The 24333-nt window shown below is 34.8% G+C and overlaps 2 protein-coding genes across 2 annotated transcripts in view; one reads left to right on the forward strand and one right to left on the reverse strand.

Moving 5' to 3' along the window:
* The window catches only part of trol (terribly reduced optic lobes), a 668955-nt gene that overhangs the window by 5519 nt on the left and 639103 nt on the right, over nucleotides 1–24333 (reverse strand). The window lies entirely within an intron of this gene.
* On the forward strand, nucleotides 11048–14074 carry LOC136779500 (uncharacterized). Its single transcript, XM_066737123.1, has 3 exons — nucleotides 11048–11420; nucleotides 11511–11718; nucleotides 12040–14074. Exons 1-3 carry the CDS (start codon nucleotides 11048–11050, stop codon nucleotides 14072–14074), a joined length of 2616 nt encoding a protein of 871 aa, XP_066593220.1.

Here is a 24333-nt window from a genome sequence, read left to right on the forward strand (position 1 = left end):
AATTGTTATAATATGTTGCAGTAATTTCTATGTTTCTTAAAAATTGCATGATTTCAAATTCAAAAACTGTAAAGTACATAAGATATCTTAGGTATAGAAGTATAGATATGTGGGAATGTTGGCTTGTTAATTATAAGAATTAATTTTTTTTGCACTTGACCTTTTTGAAGCTCTATTCTATTTGACGTTTAAAGTAATCCTAGTGAACAAAGAGTTTGCTATTGATATCAATTCGATATTAAATTGACGTCAGTAATATCAAAATAATGTCAATAATTCAATATTGAATTGATGTCGATAATAAACTCTTTTCTCACTGACAGAATTATACAAAAAATTAACTTTTACAGTTACATAAATAAATAAATTTTTACTTTTTATTTGTTACTTTTAGGTGATCTTAAATACTTAAACCCTAACTTACTTATAAATTTATGGAATGAGGGATGATGTCCCAATTTTTCCTTAAGGGACCTATGATATCTTTCAATGTTATTATTAGTCTTATGGCAGACCTTATTAACCGAAATAGTTTTAATCATTTTCTTCGATTTTAGCCAGCATCGTTCCATATAATTCAACAATGGTTTCAGTTGTAATATATCCTTATCAGCCATAATTGTATCCTTTATTTCATTAAATACAGAAAATATTGTTTCCCATTTTAAAAGTGGCAAATTCGTCAGCTATTTGATTGCCATTAATATTTTAATTTTAACCGTTGGGTTTTTAATCTTGTTTAGAACTCCTAATCTCCTTACATATTTATTTAGATCCTATAATACGGATTGTTAATTATTTATTTCAGTGAATGCAGTAATAATAATAAATATTAACACTAGATTTACGGACGTTGATTAGATCTATTTTTACCAAAGTGAGATAATTTGAATAATAGACGAAAATTGAAGTTTTATATATAGAAATTAGTTCTACTTTAAATTAAATGAAAGATTTATTATTAAAAAATTTATTAAAAACATTTCTTACATATAAATTATGATTTTGAGATACCTTTGAATGAGTCAAATTGGCTCAGTCCGTAAATCTAATATTAACATTTTGTCTATTTATGTTTAAGTATGATTTTGTTACTTATATAAACGTAATGGAAAAAACATCCCTGAATTTAACAGTTATTAAAACAGGCTTGCAATGCATTGTGCAATCCTATTTCGAAATCCGCTATAACGACAGACGGGTTGAAGTTAAGTATTTTGGTTTTAATTAAAATAAAAAGATGTTTATACGCAGTTTCAGTTTTCCTTGACATTAAAGACCATACGAATGGTACAAACTGAAAATGCAAAATTTTAAATAAATTTTTAACATTCAATACAATAATTTATATATAAACATATAATAAAATCAAATTTACCTTATTATTCTCATTTCTTCCCATCACAGTCAATAACTGATATACACCATCCATTTTCGGACAAGTGTAATAGGTGGCATCAATTGACATTATTTTGCAATTCTCCAATTTTCTACATAACGTTTTATTAAAGAAAACGACTGCTGTGTCAGAATTTTGATGAAATTGTAACACTCTTAGTTTGTATTTTTTAGTGCCCATAGTAAATCTTAAAATTTTCTCCATTTTTTATTATTATTTATAATTGCATCGATTTCTGATAAATGGGTAGGTGATGGTGGGAAATATTTATGGTGCAAATTTTTCATCGTTTGCTTAATATTTTTGAACGGTACACATTTTACCGCTTTGGGATATTTATAAATTATTTTTTACAGTTTACATATACTTATTAGGGTGGTCTAAACAATTTTTTCTTTTTTTTTTTTAGTGGCTACCCGGAAATATGTTTCTGTATGAAAAAAGAAAACTTTTCCCTCAACGTGACCGAAATCGAAGGTGATTTAGAGGTCGCTTAAAACATTTTTCACATTTAATTTAAAAAAAAAAAAATGTTTTAAATCGTGTTTTAGATTCCTTTAGGAAGTATATTGTTATGCTTGGTGTTGGAGATTGGAGTGTCGATATAAGTGGTCTGGGCCTCTCAGACTGTCTCGCTGTCGCTCACACTCCCTCTCTCTCTGTCCTACCTACAACAGAGATCGATAGGTGGCCAATGGCGCCGAGCGTTCTCTCGCTCTTATGATTTGTGCCCGTTGTACAATGACCGGCAGAAATGGCGTCCCTTGATGCGTTTAGGAACCGCATTTTAGGATCCTTCACTGTATACTCTATTCTGCTAGGCGGAGATAGGGGAATGGAACGCGATAACTATAGTAGTTAGTTTATCTCGCTCTAAATGCGTGAGTGCGAGAGAGAGAGAGCTTTATACGGCATAGCAGGGCAAGCCAGGCGTCCCGAGGCTTATTTCTATCTGTGCCATTGCCTATGGCTACCTCTCTCGCTCGGTAAGAATCATTCGTCCGTCCTTGTTTAGGTCAGTTCTACGACAATGGATACTCTCTAAAGAAGATTTTCTCAGGCGACACCATTGAAGACTGCGATTACAGCGGGGATTTTAAAATAATGTGCACCTGTCACTGTCAAACGTCAGTATGAAAAATTATTGTCGCTTACAGCGTTTGGTGCAATTAACATTATAAGTCTGGGTTATTATGTGATATTCTGTAATGCACTGTAACGAAGTTCCCCGTTACGTATGCGAGATACCGAATAAAAAGTATAAAAATTACCGAACAGTAGATATTATTAATCCCTACGTTACCAACTCGCGAGATAGGCTCACGAGTGGATTATAGCTAACGTCAAGGATAGACCCCGTTGACAGGCAGAGGCCCGGATGAAAAGACCGGCGCTCCAGTAATCAATGTCCAGGTTACCCTGAGAAGTAAGGCAGGGCCATGCTAAACAACCCAGGCAACCTGAGATAAGTAGAAGCGGCCTCGGGGAGCAGCGTTGCCAAGTGTAGTATAATTATACTACCGTAGTATAATTTTCCTATAGCGTAGTATCCTCAGGATACTACGCTACAGTTTCTGTTCCCTGCGGGATCCTACGCTATAGTTTCTGTTCACTGCGGGATCCTACGCTACAGTTTCTGTCCTTGCGGGATACTACGTTTTGGCCATTAATCTTGAGTCTTGGCGAGGGAAAGTTAGAATCAGAGGGGCGAGGGGATTTCTAGGGAGTTTGTCCGTAGCTGTCAAATGGCGAGATTAACCCTCAATTTTATATCATCAACCAAAATAATATTTTCGGAAAACGATTGTGAAAAAGAAGGAAGGATTTTAATAAATAACAGAGAAGACAAAATATATCAGATGAGCATAAATTAATAAAAAAAATGAAAATTATTGTGAATTTTTAAGAAAATATACTTTGTGGTTATTTTATTTTTGTTACAGTTGAAATTCGGTTATGATGACTTTCAATTAAGGAAAACAGTAATTATAGACTAATAAATGAAAAAGTATATTAAAACATGAAGCACTTCTCTGTATGGCCCAGTCATTTCAATAATTGTGACTTAATGTTATAATAGTGAATGTGTAAGCGATTAGTGCATATACAACAAACTCTTATTGTAAATTTAATAATCTTGTATGACAATGTTTTAATTGCTATTATTTTAAATTAAAGCTAGTTTAATTAACATATTTTTATTTGATCCCTTTCTCAAAATTGTAAACACACATGGTAAAGACGGTAACCGGACATTTGGCCTAAAAAATTTGAAGTGCGGAGTACACTCTCTACAGAGTGATGTGAATATGACTAAAATCTGCGCAGCTCTTGGACTCCCCTTGCGGTGTAAATGGAAAATAAAAATTATAATTTGGCAACATTGCCCGGATCTGTCAGATTGCAGGTTATTATTATATTTTGGTGATATATAAATGTCAGGTGATTAATCATTATTTATTAAATTTTAAATAGGTTATTGTAAAAGACAACGATGCTTTGTGTGATATATTTGTTGCAGGCTGCTTGTAATTTCTTCCCTACCCAATGGAATAAAATGACAAAATGCCAAACACAAGTAATATAACATTCAGGTGAAGCTTAAGTTATCATCTCATTTATATGATAAATATTGAAATGATATCTCTTCTCGCTTACAAAAATAATGAAGAATTGAAGGATGCAATTACTTGAGACAGAATGATTGAAGAAGATTATCTAACACATGTACTTGATATAAGCTTGCTGAAAATTTTGGTTTATATGTATCAAGCACTATCCTAATTGATTTATAATGTCCAAAGGTAAATGCTTTGCTTGTCATTAGTATTCTACTTAATTTTAAATAGTTATTTAATTCCTATAAAAACTGTTTTTATTGCATAAGTATTGTAAATAGAACTGGTGATAAATTATTGGCACCCAAGGGAGATTTGAGAGTCTGCAAGAAACTGCATATTGAGATGAAACACCTTGAGTACATAGAATAATTTGAAGTCTTTAATGAGTAGTAATGTAGCTTTCATCGAATTTTTAAAGGATAGATCTGAAAGAAGTATGTGAATAATTTAATAAGACGGAGATTGCGAAATTAGGTAATTAGTTTCTATATTATATATGCCTTGGGATCTAAAGCTTTTCTTTAAAAAAAACTGATTTATCACATTTGCAGCTATAATTGGTTAGATGCAAGCAGTAATTAAGTACTTACAAAATATTATGACAATTTGAATATTATTGACTGGGATGCATTCTCTCTAAACTATAATTAATGTCGAAAGCCTAGAGAAGAAGTTTTTCGACAAGGTTTAGGATAATATAATGATAAAATGTGCAGTTCTAAAATGATTTATCAATAAAAGAAGACAAATTTTATAAAAATTATAACATTACTGAAACAGTTAATGCATGTACGTACTCTACTACAAAATTTGCAATACATTCAATACACACTATAAATCATGTATTTACAAAATTATTTTCAATTCACTTTTTTAATTTTAGATTACGTAGAGGCATATAAACTCACGGTAACAATGTTTAATTCCAATTTCATTGACAGTTCCTACAATCGGACCCTGAAATGCAGTCATAGTGTGTAGCAATATTTATTCTACACAAAGTCAGTCTACATTTGAAAAATTCCTTATAAATCCATTAAGATTGCTGCAGTCACTACAAACGAAGAAGGTCAAAGAGAACTAGTCAGCTGCATACTTCAGATTTTTTGACGTCTCATGTTTTAAACTCAATCATTGTATCTCTGATTTATTAAGGATAACACATATGTACCGCATAGAACCAGATAAATAGAATGACTGGTGTGCAACATTTATTTAACGTGTTCTTTAAATAGATTAACTCATTTTTAATACATATACAGGTGTTAAATATTATGGTACAACTGTTTCTTCTGTTTCTGCAATCTCTGTTCCTCCAGTTCTCGTATATTCATCCTTTCTTGGAGAAAATATAAATATATATTTATGTCCATGTAGGAAACTCAATAACCATGCGTTTAATATGTTATACATGCATATATACGTAAGAATATACAAAATTTGTTATTCCGAACAAACAATTTATACAGGGTGTAACGAAACGATCGCCTTTTCTCGTAACTGGAGGTTCGTGATGACAACTCAAGTACTTGTGTAAAATTTCGTTCGAATCGGTCAAGGGGTTTAAAAGTTATTTCCATTTAAAAATCACCCTTTTTCGGTCCTTTTCGAACGATTTTAACTACACAATGGAAAGTAGAGAAAGTGAAAAAACAATTGATGAATACCCTGCTAGAATGTAAAAATTATCGATCGCGCGCAGGATAATACATTTGCTATTTATTTCTATAATCTGACTATTAGATTTTAGAAATAAACAGCAAAATCCTTTTCAATACAATTTCAATTCAATTCAGTACAAGTATCATTGACTGAATTGATGGAAAGAGCGAGAGGACGCAATGAAAAGGAAAATAGCAGAAGCTAAGAAGTCGTGCGAGTGCACTAATAAATTAATAAGCAATGCATAAGGTCATTCTCTTTTTACTAACGAAGCTAAAGAGAATGATTTAAAATCAATGCATTGATGATAAAGAAAATTAAACTTACCCATTTCACGTTCTCCAAGTTCCTTTACATCGAAGTTTTTAAAAATGCTTCAGACTGGCTCCTCGATGATTTTCACAAAGCACTACCACTGATTTTGTCTTCAATCACTCGAGAATTTAAAGTAATAAGTATTAACCTATGTTTTCTCACAACACTGGTTAATTTGACACTTTTGAACTGTTTGAAGTAGGCTGAAGAGAGAGACACAGAGAGAAAGAATAATCAATAATTATTTTCGACCACTCTTTATCAGCCTTCTTCACTTTGCTAACTACTCTTCTCTCTACCCCGCTACAACTATTTCATCGTAGAAGCGTATGTGTGCGTACAAAGATAAATGTTAAAGCAATAATTCTCCTTGAAACGATTTTCAACTTGGAAAATTTTTATGTTTTACTTTCGGCTTTTTCTGAAATGAAAAACAAGATTTTACCATTAAATTTAAATGTTTATTTAAAAAATACAACGATTTATAAAATACAATAAGTTAAAAAACATTCATAAAATAAAATACATATTTGGCAGATATCGTGGCAGTTTATTATTATAGTGGGACAAATTAAGCAGCAGGTGTGAGAAATTATTCAAAACGCTACGCAAAGCTACGACGTTTAACGACAAAGTAATCGCACGATTAATTCAGCGATTTAAAGACACGGGATCATGCCTCGTCGCTAATGAAGGTGGAAGACCGAGGACAACACGCACTTCAAGAAGGGAAGAAGAAATATTAGAAATATTCGAAGAGCATCCTGAAAAAAGTACGCGTAGCGTAGCAAGACAGCTTGGTGTAGATCACATGTCTGTACACCGAGTATTGAAGGAAGATTCGCAACATCCGTACAAAATCTGCCGCGTACAAGAGTTGCGGCCTACGGATTATGCAAAACGAGTTACGTTTTGCCAGTGGCTACTCGAAAGGGATAGTCAAGAGCCAGGATTCAGCAGAAGAATTCTATTCTCAGATGAGAGCAAATTCGACCATGAAGGAGTCTTCAATACCAGGAACAATCATTGTTGGAGCAGAGTGAATCCCTATGCAACACAACCTAGGGCATTCCAGAAATGGTTTAGCTTAAATTTGTGGAGAGGACTTTAATAGTCCGATCGGTTGGCTAGAGAAATTTATCATAAATTCCTCAAGAATGAGCTTCCAGAGATTTTAGAGAGGTGCCATTGGACATCAGAAGAGGCACGTGGTTTCAGAAAGATGAAACTGGACCACATTATCAGAGTCATGAGAGCAACCCTTCACGACTTTCCACGCAGATGAATTGGGTGACTGGACTTATGGAGTGGCCCCCACAATCACCAGATCTTGATCTGCTTGATTTCTTCTTGTGAGGCTATTTGCAGAATTCCCTCTACGACGACTTTGTTGATGACCTGGATGATTGGCAATCCGCTTGAATGTAGCCCTGCTTGGTAATTCAGAAGAAGCTGTGGATTCCATGGCCAACTTATCAAAAAAAGCGGGCCATGTCTTCAATAAATGTCAGCTGTAAAAAGTTTTATAGTTATTTATAAAAGTAAATGAATACAAATGTTAAAATAGCATAAATTTAACGAATACATACAGCAAATGCTCGAAATTTTGACCATTTACTTGAATACATAGCCTCGCTCTTCTTAATAAGTTGGACTGCATGGAGTCCAGCATTTCCTCGGAAATTTCCGCGAGGGCTATGTCCAAGCGTGCCGCCAAATCGTCCTGGTCATCAACTATGCCGCCTGTGTAGATGGAATTCTTCAAGTAGCCCCACAAGAAGAAATCAAGCGGATTTAGATCCGGTGATCTTGGGGGCCACTCCACAGGTCCTCGTCGTCCAATCCATCTGCGTGGAAAGATGTCGTGAAGGGTTGCTCTCACAACTCTGTGATAATGTGGTCCAGCTCCATCTTGCTGAAACCACATGCCTCTTCTAATTTCCAATGGCACCTCTTCTAAAATCTCTGGTAACTCATTCCTGAGGAAATTATCATAAATTACCCCAGTCAACCGATCGGGAATTACAACAGGACCTATCTGTAAAAATAGATACATTATTAGTAACTTGTTTGAAAACAAAATAATATCCGTGAAATTTATTATCTTACCACATAGTTCCCTATAATTCCTCCCCATAAATTTATGCTCCATTTTCTCTGGAATGCCCTAGGTTGTGTTGCATAGGGATTCACTCTGCTCCAACAATGATTGTTCCTGGTATTGAAGACTCCTTCATGGTCGAATTTGCTCACATCTGAGAATAGAATTCTTCTGCTGAATCCTGGCTCTTGACTCTCCTTTTCGAGTAGCCACTGGCAAAAAGTAACTCGTTTTGCATAATCCGTAGGCCGCAACTCTTGTACGCGGCAGATCTTGTACGGATGTTGCGAATCTTCCTTCAATACTCGGTGTACAGACATGTGACCTACACCAAGCTGTCTTGCTACGCTACGCGTACTTTTTTCAGGATGCTCTTCGAATATTTCTAATATTTCTTCTTCCCTTCTTGAAGTGCGTGTTGTCCTCGGTCTTCCACCTTCATTAGCGACGAGGCATGATCCCGTGTCTTTAAATCGCTGAATTAATCGTGCGATTACTTTGCTGTCAGGATGCCGTCTTTCTGGGTAGCGTTCTGCATAATTTCTCACAGCTGCTGCTCTGTTTGCTCCACTACAATAATAAACTTCCACGATATCTGCCATTTCGCGGGGTGTGTAACTCATTATTTTTATCGCCTAATCTCGTCGAGCTCTTTAATGCGACTGACATTATTTAGTAACTAGGCAACGATGATACTAGAATTGGTACTATTACAACTAAAAAATACTTAGTATCCAAATAAATTAGCGTATGCAGTTCATGTATGTAATCCTCCTCTACCAGACTGTTTGATCGAACTCCGGCAAAATTTTAAATCATTGCTAAGTAAACGGTGGACTGCGCTTTCAAATGTTTAATGCTTAAAATTTTACAAGTAAAAAATCGATAAAACGGAAAATATCATTTAAAACATTTATCTTTGTACGCACACACACGCTTCTACGATGAAATAGTTGTAGCGGGGTAGAGAGAAGAGCAGTTAGCAAAGTGAAGAAGGCTGATAAAGAGTGGTCGAAAATAATTATTGATTATTCTTTCTCTCTGTGTCTCTCTCTTCAGCCTACTTCAAACAGTTCAAAAGTGTCAAATTAACCAGTGTTGTGAGAAAACATAGGTTAATACTTATTTCTTTAAATTCTCGAGTGATTGAAGACAAAATCAGTGGTAGTGCTTTGTGCAAATCATCGAGGTGCCAGTCTGAAGCATTTTCAAAAACTTCGATGTAAAGGAACTTGAAGAACGTGAAATGGGTAAGTTTAATTTTCTTTATCATCAATGCATTGATTTTAAATCATTCTCTTTAGCTTCGTTAGTAGAGAGAGAATGACCTTATGCATTGCTTATTAAATTATTAGTGCACTCGCACGACATCTTAGCTTCTGCTATTTTCCTTTTCATTGCGTCCTCTCGCTCTTTCCATCAATTCAGTCAATGATACTTGTACTGAATTGAATTGAAATTGTATTGAAAAGGATTTTGCTGTTTATTTCTAAAATCTAATAGTCAGATTATAGAAATAAATAGCAAATGTATTATCGTGCGCGCGATCGATAATTTTTACATTCTAGCAGGGTATTCATCAATTGTTTTTTCACTTTCTCCACTTTCCATTGTGTAGTTAAAATCGTTCGAAAAGGACCGAAAAAGGGTGATTTTTAAATGGAAATAACTTTTAAACACCTTGACCGATTCGAACGAAATTTTACACAAGTACTCGAGTTGTCATCACGAACCTCCAGTTAGGAGAAAAGGCGGTCGTTTCGTTACACCCTGTATATAACTCCCTTTGTAGAAACAAAAATTTTTAAGCTGAATTTATAATATACTATATGACTTTATAAAACTTTTTTTTTCATAAGCATAAAGATGTCCCCCTCTGATTCAGATAATACATTTTAGTATTTAAGAAGTTATGACTTTTATTCGGTTATACAGGGTGTATCAGCAATGATGCTTTTCCGGACCTAATAGTATAGAACTTTTCTACTTAGTTAAGTCTCAAGAATATGTGGTTAAAATTAAAAGCATCATTGCTGATATACCCTGTATATACTCTTTTGTATACATACATGCATACATATATATACCTTATATATGCATTATATTTGCCATTAAAAGTGGTATTTATTTAGTTTTAACCAACCATCATAAAGGAAAAAAACGTTTTCGGAAGCGGTTACCTGAGAAAAATTTACATATTGCCCTCCGTATCATATTTCCAATTTAAATAACAAGATTTTGACAGGCCTTGATATATTTTATTTTTAATAAATTTTACGTCAACAATGTTTAAAAGCAATAGTATTTGTAGATGTAGCGAAATTTCGTTTACAAGTAAAGATTTGCACGTCTTTCAAATGAACTAAAATGAATGGAAAGCCAGTTTTTTGGCCAAGTGCAAATGTTTAGGCATGTAAAGAAAAACTCGAACTAAATATACAAACAGCAGTATTTATGCTTGGCAATTTCCACTTCTTAAAATTTGTAAGATAATCGTATTTTACGGAGAAATGTAAATTTCAAGGCTTGTAGAAATGCTGTTTTTTAAACGAAAAAATACAGGCAATTTGATTGTTGGGGGAAAAGTTATATAATCTTGTCATGCATGTAGCACAAACTACAGGAATATTTTTTTTTTCTTTAGATCGATTGAATGAAGTTAAGGAAATACCTCGTTTACAGACTATCTTAAAGATGTATGTTAGTAATTCTCTAGTCAAGTAAGCATACTTTTGATATGAATGTGAAAATAGTACATTTATAATTTTAAAATTGTGTAATTAATTTTAAATACATAGTTTTATTATGATTTTCCCTTTAGGATTATGAATGACCAAAATTACATTTTAATATTACAAATTTTGAGTAGCGTAGTAGTGTCACAATTTGGCAACGTCGCACTCAAGTCAAATACTGTCTATTAACCGTAATTATAAATAACTATTTATGATGAGCGATAAACAAAATTCAGTGCTCCAAAGATTAAAAGGAAGATTTGCCACGAAGAAGCAAATTTTAAAAAAGCAGAAGATAGTAGCCGCACAAAAGAGGAGACATTCAAAACCAAAATCGACAGAGGAATTATTTCCTGTTCAAGGACGACGAATTGTGGAAATAGAAACTATTGCTAAAAGTTTATGGTGCAAGTCGTGTAAAGAACGCTTATTCTTAGACAAAATTGAAAGTTCAAAAGGTCATGGTGTAGCCGAAACTTTTATTATACGCTGTGAAAAATGCTTATTATTGAATGAGGTACCCACTTCCAAACAGCATGATGTCAATGGATACCGTAGATTTGATGTGAATTCAAAAATTGCTTTAAGTAAGTTTTATAATTTCTTTGTCTATCTTTAGAATACCTGCAATATATACTATTAAATTATATATTGTTGTGTACATTTTCATTTACTAGGTGCTTTAAATGGTGGAATGGGCATATCACACGTTAACAAATTCCTTGCGGGATTGAATATTCCAACGATGAATCCAGGGACATTTAAATCATATGAGAGAGAAGTTGGGCCCCAAATAGAAAACGTTGCTCGAGAAAGCTGCAAAGAAGCTGCTGAGATAGAGCGTACTTTAACAGAGCACAATTTAGAAGATTTAAAGAAACTTTTGTAACTGTTTTTGTTCTTTAGTATACAGTACAACGATTTATATGTCTATTCAACAATATAATAATTATATCACATACGTATAAGTTTTCTAAGTAATGAATAAGAATCTAGATATATTATATTATCTGTTTCATTTAATGAAATAGACATACAAATTGAAATCATAGTATCTCTATAATTTATGTCTATTACTATTATTAATCGAATGTATTAATATGTCCACTATTATTATTAATAATAGTATTTTCCAAATAGGAAAGACATTAAATTTAAAATGTATGTTATCAATTTCATTTACTTCATCTTTTGCAACTTATATAGGCCTGAAGAATTTCATCTACCAGTTGTTGGAAATGAAGACAAAGTGGTAACATCTTCCGAAATTAATTTAACAGAAAGAAAGGAAGTAGTAAATGTAATATTATCCTACGATATGTCATGGCCCAAACGTGGAAATGGAAGAAATTATGATTCTTTGTCCGGATTTGGAACTTTCATTGGTCACCTATCGGGAAAAGTCATTGATTTTGGAGTAAGGAATAAAAAATGCAAAAAATGTAGTTTGGGCCATAATCAAGAAGACCATAACTGCAGACTGAATTTCAGTGGAAGCGCAAAAGCAATGGAAGCCGATGTTGCGGCGACTATTGTACAATCCAGTGAATCCATGAAATCAGCTAATGTAAAATTAGGTGTTTTTATTGGTGACGAAGATGCATCGACTTTAGCAGCCATAAATAGAATAAGTTCTTCTGAAATTATAAAGTGGTCCGATACCAATCATGTCAAAGCCTGTTTTAGTAGAGCCCTTTATAGATTGGCTACAAAACATAAGGAATTATCCAGAAATTCATATCAGGCTGTAAAATATATAAAAAGAAATTTTTCCTATGCTGTACACCAAAATAAGAAAAATCCAGACAGTTTAAAGCTCGCTTTCCAGAATCTACCAGCACATGTTTTCAATAAGCATGATTCTTGTGGGTCTTGGTGTAAATATGTGCAAGATCCTTCAAATTACAAACATGGACTGCCAAAGTCTCTTGAAAGTCAAAACTTGTATAATGATTTAGTTGCTCTACTTCAATTATACGAAAAGAATACTTTCAAAATTGCACCATGTGGCTCTAGCCAGGTTAACGAAAGTGTAAACAATATGATTCATATTCATGCCCCAAAAAATCGATTTTACGGAGGCAGTGAATCATATGATTTTCGAGTAGCCGCTGGCATTTGTGATAAAAACATTGGAGCCGATTGGCCTGATAACGTCTGTAAAAAGTTGAAATTAAGTCCTAGCTCAATCAGTAAAAACTATTATAATAGAAGAATTGCCTGGAATAAGTGGAAAGCTGAGAAATGTAAATCCACTGAATATAAAACAAGAAGACTAGAATTGCGACGTACCAGAAATAAAGAGAGAGAAAGCAAAGAAAACAATGAAGGAATTAACTACGAAAGTGGAATAGGCTTACAAGTTTCTAATAATATAAAAATAAGAAACGAAAGCAAACCACCACCTTCAAATCTAGCTGTAGTGTTGTTCGACCTTGAAACGTCAGGATTTGGTAACGCAGAGATCTTGCAAATTGCTGCCAAATGTAACCAACAAACTTTCTGTTGCTATATTTTGCCCAAGAACAGAATATCAATGAAATCCACTGAAGTACATGGATTATCATTTTCTCACGGTACTTTAATAAAAAATGGCGTCTCCCTTCCGGCAATACAATTAAAAGATGGTCTTTGTAAATTTTTAAATTTTCTCATCAGCATTGGATCGGCCTGCTTACTTGTAGCACACAACGTCAATTTTGACGCTAAATACTTGTTAAATGCTATTAATATTTGTAAAATGGAATCAAATTTTGATCCGTGGATTTATGGATTTGCTGATTCACTTACCACTTTAAAAAAAGTTGTTAAAGGTATGACTAATTATAAATTAACTACCTTAGCTGAAAAGTATGATCTGGAAAGTAATGGAGCCCATGATGCTTTAGTCGATGTTGAATTATTACAACAAGTGCTTGAAAAAACTAAAATTAGTAAATCTACTCTTTTAGATTCAGCAAAAACTTTTGCTTTTTATTTAAATAGGCATGATTGTTTAATTCGAAGGACACTGTATTTACAAAGTTTGCAGGTATTAGATGGTTTTGTTTCTAAAGGCATGATAACTAAAATGGCAGAGCAAGCTATACGCTTTGAGAATCTCACCGAAGCTTTTCTTGCTAGTGATGAAAAGGGTATACAAATTTTATTAGGTGAAAGCATAAACGGAAGACCGAGGGTTACCAAAAATCCTAAAGTAATTGAAAAAATAGTAGCATTTTTAAAACAGCATGTGAAGTAGTGTGATATGTTTTAACTTTAGGCGCATGCATAAAACATTTATGTTAAAAAGATTGTTTATATTCATGTTAAAATTATAAATTTTTAATTGTTATCAAAGAAAATAAATTCATGTTATTTTTTACATATATATTTTATTTAATATATTTCCCTCTCTCTCTCATTATGAGTTAATATTCACACAAAAAGTATTTCTAAAATTGAAAATAATTTAAAATATTGCTTTTTAATATGACCATTACGCGCATGCGTAACATTGTCTAGCTTATTACAGCGTTGCCAAATCAAATGGAGTTACCGACTGGCATATTATTTCATACGATTGTTTCACTTCAAATTCAAATTTCTAAGAAACTAAACGGTAGAATATTAGTGCCTTTCGCTGGAATTTTTAATTAATTACTATACTTATAATAAGTATATTTTTTGTTTAACCCTTGTTACTTTTACACGTTCTATATTAGAAAACCGATCGACATTTGACGTGGCATCATAAGAGTCCATATAAAATGCAAATATTTGAATATTAATTTCTTAAAAAGGGTATGGTGAAATGCTTTAAAAATTGGCATGCAGGTCTGAAGTACTCAAAAGAATAAGTAGTACAAATTTAATGCCAATGGTATTATTTTCAAATATCTAACATACATCTTTAATAAATAAATAATTCATATACTTATATTTTGTATAAAACTTACACGAATCAAGTCATCAATTATTTTCATAAATTTTGTATTGAAGCTTGCTACAGATGTTAGAAAATATAATATAACATCCGCTTCATTTTTCTTTATAACATTTACAAATGCATTTTGATTCAGCTCCTTCAAATTTTGTTCAAATATCAGACAATGATTTCTGCGTCGATTTATATTTTTGTAATGCCTTATTTCTATAATATTCATTACTACTATTTTCGTCAATGCCTCTACAAAAAATAATTATTGAGAGTATTAAATAAGATATACACAAATATGTTAAACCATTTTAGAAGATAAATAATTTTTATGATATACTGATTAGTCATTTTGATAAATATAAGTATATTATTTATTTTATTCCTATACCCGTAAATTTAAAAATATCTGGGTGAGATCCCATATTTTTGTTTAGAGTCCTGTGATATCTCTCGATATTATTATTTGTTCTATCATCAGTATTAAAGACGGAAAGAATTTTTGGATTTACTTTTTTCAACCAAAAATTTTTTATATATTTTAATAATTTTTGAAATCTTGGTAACATTTCGTTTGGTATATCACCTATTATTACTTCAATTGCCGTATCCATTAGAAACATAGGGAGTAGTGGCAAGTTGTACAGGTTTCTCATAATGAGTTTAATTTTCATTCTATCCATAGGTGCAAGTTTAGAATAGTTTTTAAAAATCTTATTTTTTTTGGCAGCCTTTCGTACATTCTAAAAGAAGAAGAGCTTAATTATGACACTTCTTTTTAATTATCTAAATAAAAAAGAACAATCAATTCGTCCCAAGCAAATACCAATAGAAATAGAAAATAAGAGCAAAAGTTAAAAAAAATGATTTTTAAGGTGCAGAAGATAGTATCATTTTAATTTAACCTTGAATCGTTATTTGAAAATTACATAACGGTCCCCTAAACTATTTTAATTGATATAAACTCATATTTCTATTACACATTTCTATACCTTACATGAAGATTTTCGGAAAATACTATAAGGATTGAAAACTTCCTCTTTATCGTTCATAATATATTTTTCTTTTAAATATTATAAGTAGATGAGCAACTATGGTGAATAGTGATTTTCCCCAACACTTCAACCAAACCTGTACCTTTATGAAAATTCAAATAGAAATATGAAAACAACACCTGCATGGAAAGGTTAACTGTAGCAAACCGTTTTGAAAGTTTATCACATCAGTTCAATTAATATTTAATAAGAAATAGGTGCTATTAATTTAAAAACTTAAGGGAATATTTCTGTAGCCTTCAAATTATGATTCTAGATGAAATTATAGATAGTGATACTATTTTATACCTCAACAAATTTATACACTTTTAACTAGAAATGTTTCGTATCTCGTACATTTTTCAAGATACCTTTATAGGTAGAATTTTAAGTAGCGAAACCTATCTACTTACATAAACAAAATGAAAATAGCATCCAACTATATCTGTTTGTGGAAAATGGTTGGCCAGTGCATTTTGCTATCCTTTCTCGTAGTCTACGTGTACTTTTTGAGGAAACATATCCATAATTTTTAATTTTATAAAAAGAAATAGCTGTTCGTACATATTTTGTGTTTTTTTATTTGTTAGCACCCACAGAAAAGGAACAGCCTGTATATTAAAAAATATATACGTACATTTGTATATGTATATACATATATAGCGGAATAACTGTTTCAATAATAGGAAAACCTTCTACAGTTAACGCAAATTAAGGAACTATAGTGGACACAATGTACTACCTTGGTAAATAAGAAAATGTTTGTTATACGGATACACCTACATACATTTATATACACATATGCATAATACATTTTTCTTTACCTAATACCTTCTTTATCGAAATTTTAAATTTGTAGACATTTGTTCGTCGATTAGCGCGATAAAAAGGCGCTTCTATCTCTGAAACAGTTTTCCGCTAATAAATCAAGTTTGTTGATATAAATTTTCATAGCATTGAAATTTCGGCTAAATTGTTAAAAATCAGAAATTAATACTTAGGTAGGTTTCCTCGTCAGTAATTATCAAAATAACGAAAAAATGGTTTATACCTTATCATTATATTCGGTCATGATGGTTATCAATTGATATGCTTCTTTCATTTTAGGGGTGATGTCAAATGTGCCGTCAACGTAGATATTGTTACAAGTTTTTATTAATTTCAGCAATTTTTTATCAAAGTAGATGACGAAGGCAACATCATCATGTACAAATTCCAAAATTGTAAGTCGATGCTGCCTTTCTTTTACTTTGAATTGTAAAAGATTGCAAAACCTCTCACTGTTTAATATCTGCTCCAGATTTCGAAAATTAATCTTTGTATGAGGGTACATTTTACCCTTCCATCTTCTTATAGATCTATTAATTTTATGAAAAGGAATGCTTTCGGCACCTGCATGGTTTCTGCAAGCGAGAAAAAAAAGTAATATATATACTATATTGACGAAATAAATTAACTGAAATTCTATTATATCGCAGTGTACTTTCCTCAGTAACACGCGGGAAATAAATAAAGGCATGCATCTTTTGTAATTAAAAAAAAAACATCACCTTTTACTTTTGATACAATACCCTATTTTATTAGATACATTTTTGCAAATTATTATACGAAAAGCTTTCTATTACTATACATAATAAATGTTGTTCTATTAAATGCATAAGGAGATAGAAGAGCTGAAATATAAATAGAGTCAATATATCAAATTTATGACACAATAAAATCTTGTTTTGAGGAAAGCAAAATCAGGTTTATAACTGACTTTAAGGAGCATTTATCATAAATATCTCTGCTAGAAGTAGAGGGCATTAGGTTTTCCGATTGTGCAAAATGTTTAATTTCATACTTAAATTTTTCCCTTATTTTTCCTTTTCTATCAATTTGGTGATTATGATTTTTTACCAACCTAAATTCGCTTTGGTCATTTTTCTTTAAAATTTTAGCCCTGCCAGGGCATGTCTTACTTAAACAACATTTCAAATATCTAAAACATTTATAAATGTTTGGCTTATCTGTTTAAAAAAAATGATAAGAATAAAAATATTTAATATTACTTACGTTATGGAAGTACCGTCTTTTTTTTCATAATTTCGTACCTTATGGTAAGAAAAACCGTCAGAAAAATTATGTAAATCATACATTATAAATATGCAATAACAAATTCCTAAGTTACGACTGCCATAGAGTTTATTGCAATGGGCTCCTTTTTTACATTTAGGGTGTGAAAACGTTTATTTATGAAAACAAAATCGTTTCTTTTGGTTACTTGATACAACGCCAGAATCGATCCTTTTCCCGGAAATTACATATGGGGAACATTAGTATACTTACAAAAGAATCGTTCATACGGTTTTTTTTAGGATTTTACCATTCTGTCTAATAATAGAATTCATTTGACCTTAAACGGTAAGATAAATGTAAAACATTACACTAGAGCATTTCTTCAAACAGATATCGGTACATACATACTTTTATAGAGACTGTTAAAGATCTCAACCGCTATCAAAAAATATTATATTATTTCATTATTATTTCCTGCAGTCGTTCGATAAAAAAATTTCGAATGGAAATTGCATATAAATATCGGATTTTACTGTTTTAATGTGCAATAATTGCGCCGCTACTAGTCATTCACCTATTTCAATATATATATATATATATATATATATATATATTGTAATGGATTCTTCTACCACGATGGGCTGATCTTGATAATTATCTTCCTATTACCTTCGGCCGTCCTTACATTCGGTACTTTCAGGGCGCCAGTTGGTCGTGTGGGTGACCAACAACCCAGCGTTAACATAGGGGTCTTACCCCGCCATTCCAATCGTATGCATTTTCCAATGGGCTGATTGGTAGTGCACAGAGGACGGTACGGAAGCCTGGTTTGCTCAGTGTGCTAGGTCGTGGAGAGAGGGGAGGGTCCCTTACAGGTAGCCCGAGCCTCGCGACAATAGACACACTCTCCCACCCACCCACTCACACATGTGAGGGGAGGTGAGGAGACGAGAACATTATCGAGATCTTTTCTCATAGGGGACTGTCAGGGTGGTGCATCCCCGCAATGCCCAAGTCCGCGGTGCCATGCGCGTTGCCATGGACTTAGCGGCGGCACCCGGCATGCAGGAGAAACCTACCATACCTGCACAGGTCCCTTATGCATCGATAGCATACAGTGTGTTCGTTGCGTAGGGAGCAAGCTCACCTCACGCACACGGACACACTCATCGGTGAGCCGGTGTGGTGTACGTCCGCCTTGCGCGACGTCCCAGGCCCGACTCACTCTCTTATTTCCCCCTCCTCAGGGGACTAGAGAATTCGCCTTTCGCAGGAGTCCCTGTGCCCACTTCTCGTCTCAAGCCACCAAGTTACTTGGCACAGCCCTGCCTTGCTCGCTTGGTCGGCTTGGACTTTTAAGTGGAGCGCCGGTCTTTTCATCCGGTCTTCTGACGGTCCACAGGGATGTTCCTAGACGGTACTTCCTGTCCACTCGGAAACCTATGCACCGAGTCGGTAATGTAGGGTTTGAAATAACCACTACTAGTCGTTAGCTTCTCTTTAATTTCTTTATTAAATCCGGTATCTTGATACGTAACGAGAGAACCTCGTTACATACCCCCCTCCGTAACGGAGGTTTCGACCCGAAACCGATACTTTCGAACCTAGTTCGCTCTATCCTTGTTAAGGGTCTATTTTTGGCGGTATTTCTGGCTTGTAAGGCTTGATGTCAACTGTTGACATTTTTCCAACCATTTTGCCTGCCAGATCTGACAGTTCAACCACTGTCTGCGATAACTTTTTAGCAATCATGAACGGTCCGGTGAATGGTTTGTTCAACGCGGCCGATATATGCTTTGCTGCATTCGATAGCTGTCGGTTTCGAATTAGAACTAATTCGCCAACCTCGTATTGCTTTTCACGACGGCGTAAGTTGTAAGGTTTAGCCTGTCGTTCGTGAGCTTCGTCGAGAGCATGCTTGAAAACCAACCTTAAGGTTTCTAAGCGTTTCATTCTCGCTAGCCACTGTTCGGTAGGCTGCGGAATGATATCGGTATCGCCTTCTAATTCACGCTTCATCGACCTTGCTGCTTCTGGTTCTCTCCCAAAATTCGCAAAAGCCGGTGTAGCTTGCAATGAATTATGGTGGGCCGTATTGAATGCAAATTGGAACGCACTCAAGTGACGATCCCATTCTCGATGATCAGAATCGAGAAAGGCCCGTATCATCATTTTCAGGCTTCTATTAACCCTTTCTGTTGGGTTTGCCTGAGGATGGTAAGGAGGTGTTGTCGTTTGCCTCATACCCGTTAGTTGTAACAAAGCGTTTATATCTTTGTTAACAAACTCAGTACCGTTGTCGGTCACTAAGACTTTCGGTGTACCCCATCTGTGTATCACCAAGTTTTCGATAGCTTCTGCAATTTTCTTACCGGTAGCTTTTCGAAGTGGAGCGATCTCCATCCATTTCGTGTAAAGGTCTTGAATGACCAATACGTACGAGAACCCTTGTTTACTTGGCGTCAGTGCACCCATAATATCTGCCGATATTACAGTCCACGGCTGTTCGACAATTCGGCGACCCATGAAGCCGACGGGAGCTTGTTGTTCTACTTTGCAGCGTTGGCATTCATTGCAATGGCTGACGTATGACGTCACGTCTTTGAACATACCTGGCCAAAAATAATTTATCGCAAGGCGTCGATAAGTACGATCGATACCTTGGTGGCCGGCTTGCGGTAATTTATGGCACTCTTCGAGCACCTTTAGCTTGTATTCTCTTGGTATTACCAATTTCCAAGCATCGAGATCCTCTAATTCAGCGTTAGCTAGATTAGAGCGTCGTTGATGATACATCAACTCACCGTCTAGTTTCCAATCTGGGAACTTTTCTGGTGACTTTTCGATATCTTTTACGCGCTTCAGATACCAAGCATCTTTGGTATCGGCGTAAGTTGTCGGTATTAGTGCATTCAAACTTTCCGGTGCTCGTGACAGAGCATCTGGAACATGATTTAATGCTCCTTTTCGGTGTACGATTGTAAAATCGTATTCCATTAAGGCGAGAGCCCATCGAGCGAGTCGTCCGGATGGATCTTTTAAATTGTGTAACCATCGGAGACTGCTGTGGTCGGTAATAACAGTGAAACGGTAGCCTTCAAGATAGCATCTAAACTTCTTGATGGACCATACCACTGCCAAGCATTCTTGCTCGGTTACGGTATATTTTCTTTCAGGTTCGGTAAGCGCTCTACTTGCGTAGGCAATTACCCTTTCCTGACCTTCGATAACTTGTGTCAAAACAGCTCCTAGGCCAACATTGCTGGCGTCGGTTTGTAATGAAAACGGTATGGAAAAATCTGGGCATGCGAGCGTTGGTGCGCTCGTTAAACATCCTTTCAGTGCGTCAATTGCTGACTGCTGATTGGTTGTCCATTCCCACGCTTGATTTTTCTTCGTTAGCTTTGTTAATGGCTCAGCAATAGTCGCAAATTCGGGTATGAATCTCCTGTACCAGGAAGCCATACCCAAGAATCTACGAATTTGCTTGAGATTTTTCGGTATCGGGAAGGCAATCACAGCTTCAGTTTTAGCTGGATCTACCCGAAGTCCTTGGCTGTCGACAATAAACCCGAGATATTTCACTTCTGTTCTACAGAAATGGCTTTTCTCTTTGTTTATTGTTAAGTTTGCTCGCCTTAACTTCTCGATAACTCTCTCTAACCACAATAAGTGCTCATCGAATGTTTTGCTGACAATTATAATGTCATCCAAATAGACGAACACATGAGGATAGAATTCGGGACCAAGTAATTTGTCCAGAGCACGCTGGAAAATTACGGGAGCGTTAGTTAATCCATACGGCATACGTTTGAATTGAAACAAACCTCTGCCTGGAACGATGAAAGCCGTGATACCACGAGATTTCTCCGCTAACGGTACTTGCCAATACGCTTGACTTAAATCGAGCGTCGTTAGATAATTGGCTTGTCGTAACTCGTCAAGAATACCCGCCATATTTGGTAATGGGTAGGCATCTTTTTTCGTTACTGCGTTAACACGCCGTAGGTCTACGCAAAATCGAAGTTTGCCATTGGCCTTCTTTGCCATGACCACCGGGCTTGCCCAATCGCTTTGCGATGGTTCGATGATGCCATTGGTTAGCATTTCATCAACCTCTTGCCACATAGCTTGGCGGATTTTCTCCGTGCATCTATGAGCTCGCTGTCTGATTGGCTCGTGATCCTGCACGTCAATTATGACTGCCGGTAATTTGGAGATTCCTGGTTTTCTAGAAATGGGGCGTAGTTTGATTTCTAGAAAATCGTGTAACCTCTGAGCGTTATCTGTATCGGGAACTGTTAAGCCGTTACATATGACTACACAATTTAGTCTTTCGGCATTCGAGAACATAAATTTATTCTGTGGTTTTTCCTTATACGCCCATTCTCCTGCTGAGAAGTCGACAATCACGCAAGCGTGACTAAGGAAATCCAGTCCCAGAATAAAATTGCTAGACAAGGATGGCATCCATAGTGTCTCCACTATAGTTGTCTTCCCCTCCAACAGGATCGGTATCTTAGCGGATTCATTAACTTTGCAAACGCAATTGTTTCCAACGGTAACTTTCAAGGTTTCTATTTTTCTGGACTTTATACCAATTGATTTAAATAAATCTATGGCTTTTTGTCCTGCGAGCGTTCGTGATGCACCAGAATCTACTAATGCACGCAGTTCGTTCCCTTGAATGGTGACTGTCGTGTAAAATGCTAATTTCTCGGCACTATTACCACATGTGGTAATTATTATATCGGCTAAATCACCAGTCGATAACTTGTCCTCGATCGATAAATCTTCGAAGATTTCGGTATTGACAACCAGAGCGTCTGGACGCTCCGCATTGTTTTTATTTACATTCTCTAACCTGGGCATTTCCGATGGGTTTGAGAACGTGCGATAACTGTAATCATGCTCGATATTCGAACATCCTTGTTCCGAAATTGGATTTTCGTGATTACTCGGTATCTTTTCGTCTTGCTCCATTTGCGAGATTTGCGATATCTTTTCATCCGACGCCTGGAGCTGCGTAGAATTCTGGGTAGAATTTATGAGCTCCTCTTGCCGTTTTTTGACGAACAGTTAGGACATTCCGCAAGGGAAACGTCTTTTTGCCCGCATCGATAGCAGAACATCTTTCTGGCCTCTTTACACATACTCCAACCGTGTCCCGATTTACCGCAATTAAAGCAGGTCATATTCGAGCCAGGTTGTTTCTATTTAGAGCCGCGCTGACCTTGATGTTTATTAGTAGCTTTCTCCTTCGGTTTCGATTTGGAATTATTGTTCCTTCCTCGATTACCGGATGATTTGAAAGCTTGTAGATGATCTTCGATATCTTTTGAATCTTCTGGTGTAGATTCATCGGTATCTGAGTCGGAACTTTCGTCCACTTCAAGAGCACGCACTGCGTGTCTCCTAGACTCCCGTATCTTTCCACGATTGCCTTTATATGCCAGTTCGGGAACTAAAGTTTCCTCTGGCATAGCAGGTGGCCGATATCCTAATGACGGCCGATATGCGGCTTCGAAATTGAGCGCTAAACGCTCAAATTCTCGATACGTCATCGCAGTATGTATAGCGATACCTCGTCTATACGCCGGTAGCATGTTCCTGTGCGCGATAGCAATTCGGCTCCAGTCCGATCTATCTCTGCCTATTTTGCGAATATACGATTGTATAATTTGCAAATAGGCTCGCACAGGCTCGTTAAGGTAGAGGGTAAAGTGCCATAAAATTTTATAGTTACTTTCTAGGGATGGAGCTTTCGATGAGTAGACTATATTATAATGTATTTTGTGCGCATGCGTGCGAGTAGAAGAAACTTACGAACACAAGTAATCCAAAAATGTTTTCATGTAAATGTGTGTGCATTGATACTTACAGCTGAAATTAAAAGATTATAATAAGTAATATAGAAAGTTTGAGGCATAAAAGAATTAAAAGTATAATAACCATCTCTGTAAGAAAACCAAAGAGAAATGGCCTGTCATTCACTATACATATTGATGCCATATGGCATATGCACAAAGAATATAACAAAAATACTTTTAGATAAGTATATCTTTTGTATATAATAAGTGCATATTCAAGAATAAATCTTTTGTATGCTTTGTGGATGTATTTTGTTTATTTTACAGATTTAATCATTTATTTATTGTAAGCCATCTTCAATTTTTTATTGATCTGAAGTTTACATAGAATGGAAATCTCCCACAGAATAATTTCCATACCCTTCGACAAAGAGTGAAAGATCAACTTAGTAATTTTTGACACATTGTCTAACAATAGCATGTTATATATTGTGTTTATATGCTTGATTAACACTAATACTTTACATATCGAAGTACTCTTGACTATTTAATTAGAAAAATTTCATCATACAGTCTTAGGTCTAGTTGAGATAGTGTCTTTAATAGGTCTGTTGATTTGATATTATTTGTAATATTCTAATGTATTTTTCATATTATTATTATATGTCGAGTTTCGAAGCTG

This window comes from Prorops nasuta, unplaced genomic scaffold (genome assembly GCF_024137725.1).
Source record: "Prorops nasuta isolate Cenicafe-Biocafe unplaced genomic scaffold, Cenicafe_Pnas_1.2 PNAS00017, whole genome shotgun sequence".
NCBI lineage: Eukaryota > Metazoa > Arthropoda > Insecta > Hymenoptera > Bethylidae > Prorops > Prorops nasuta.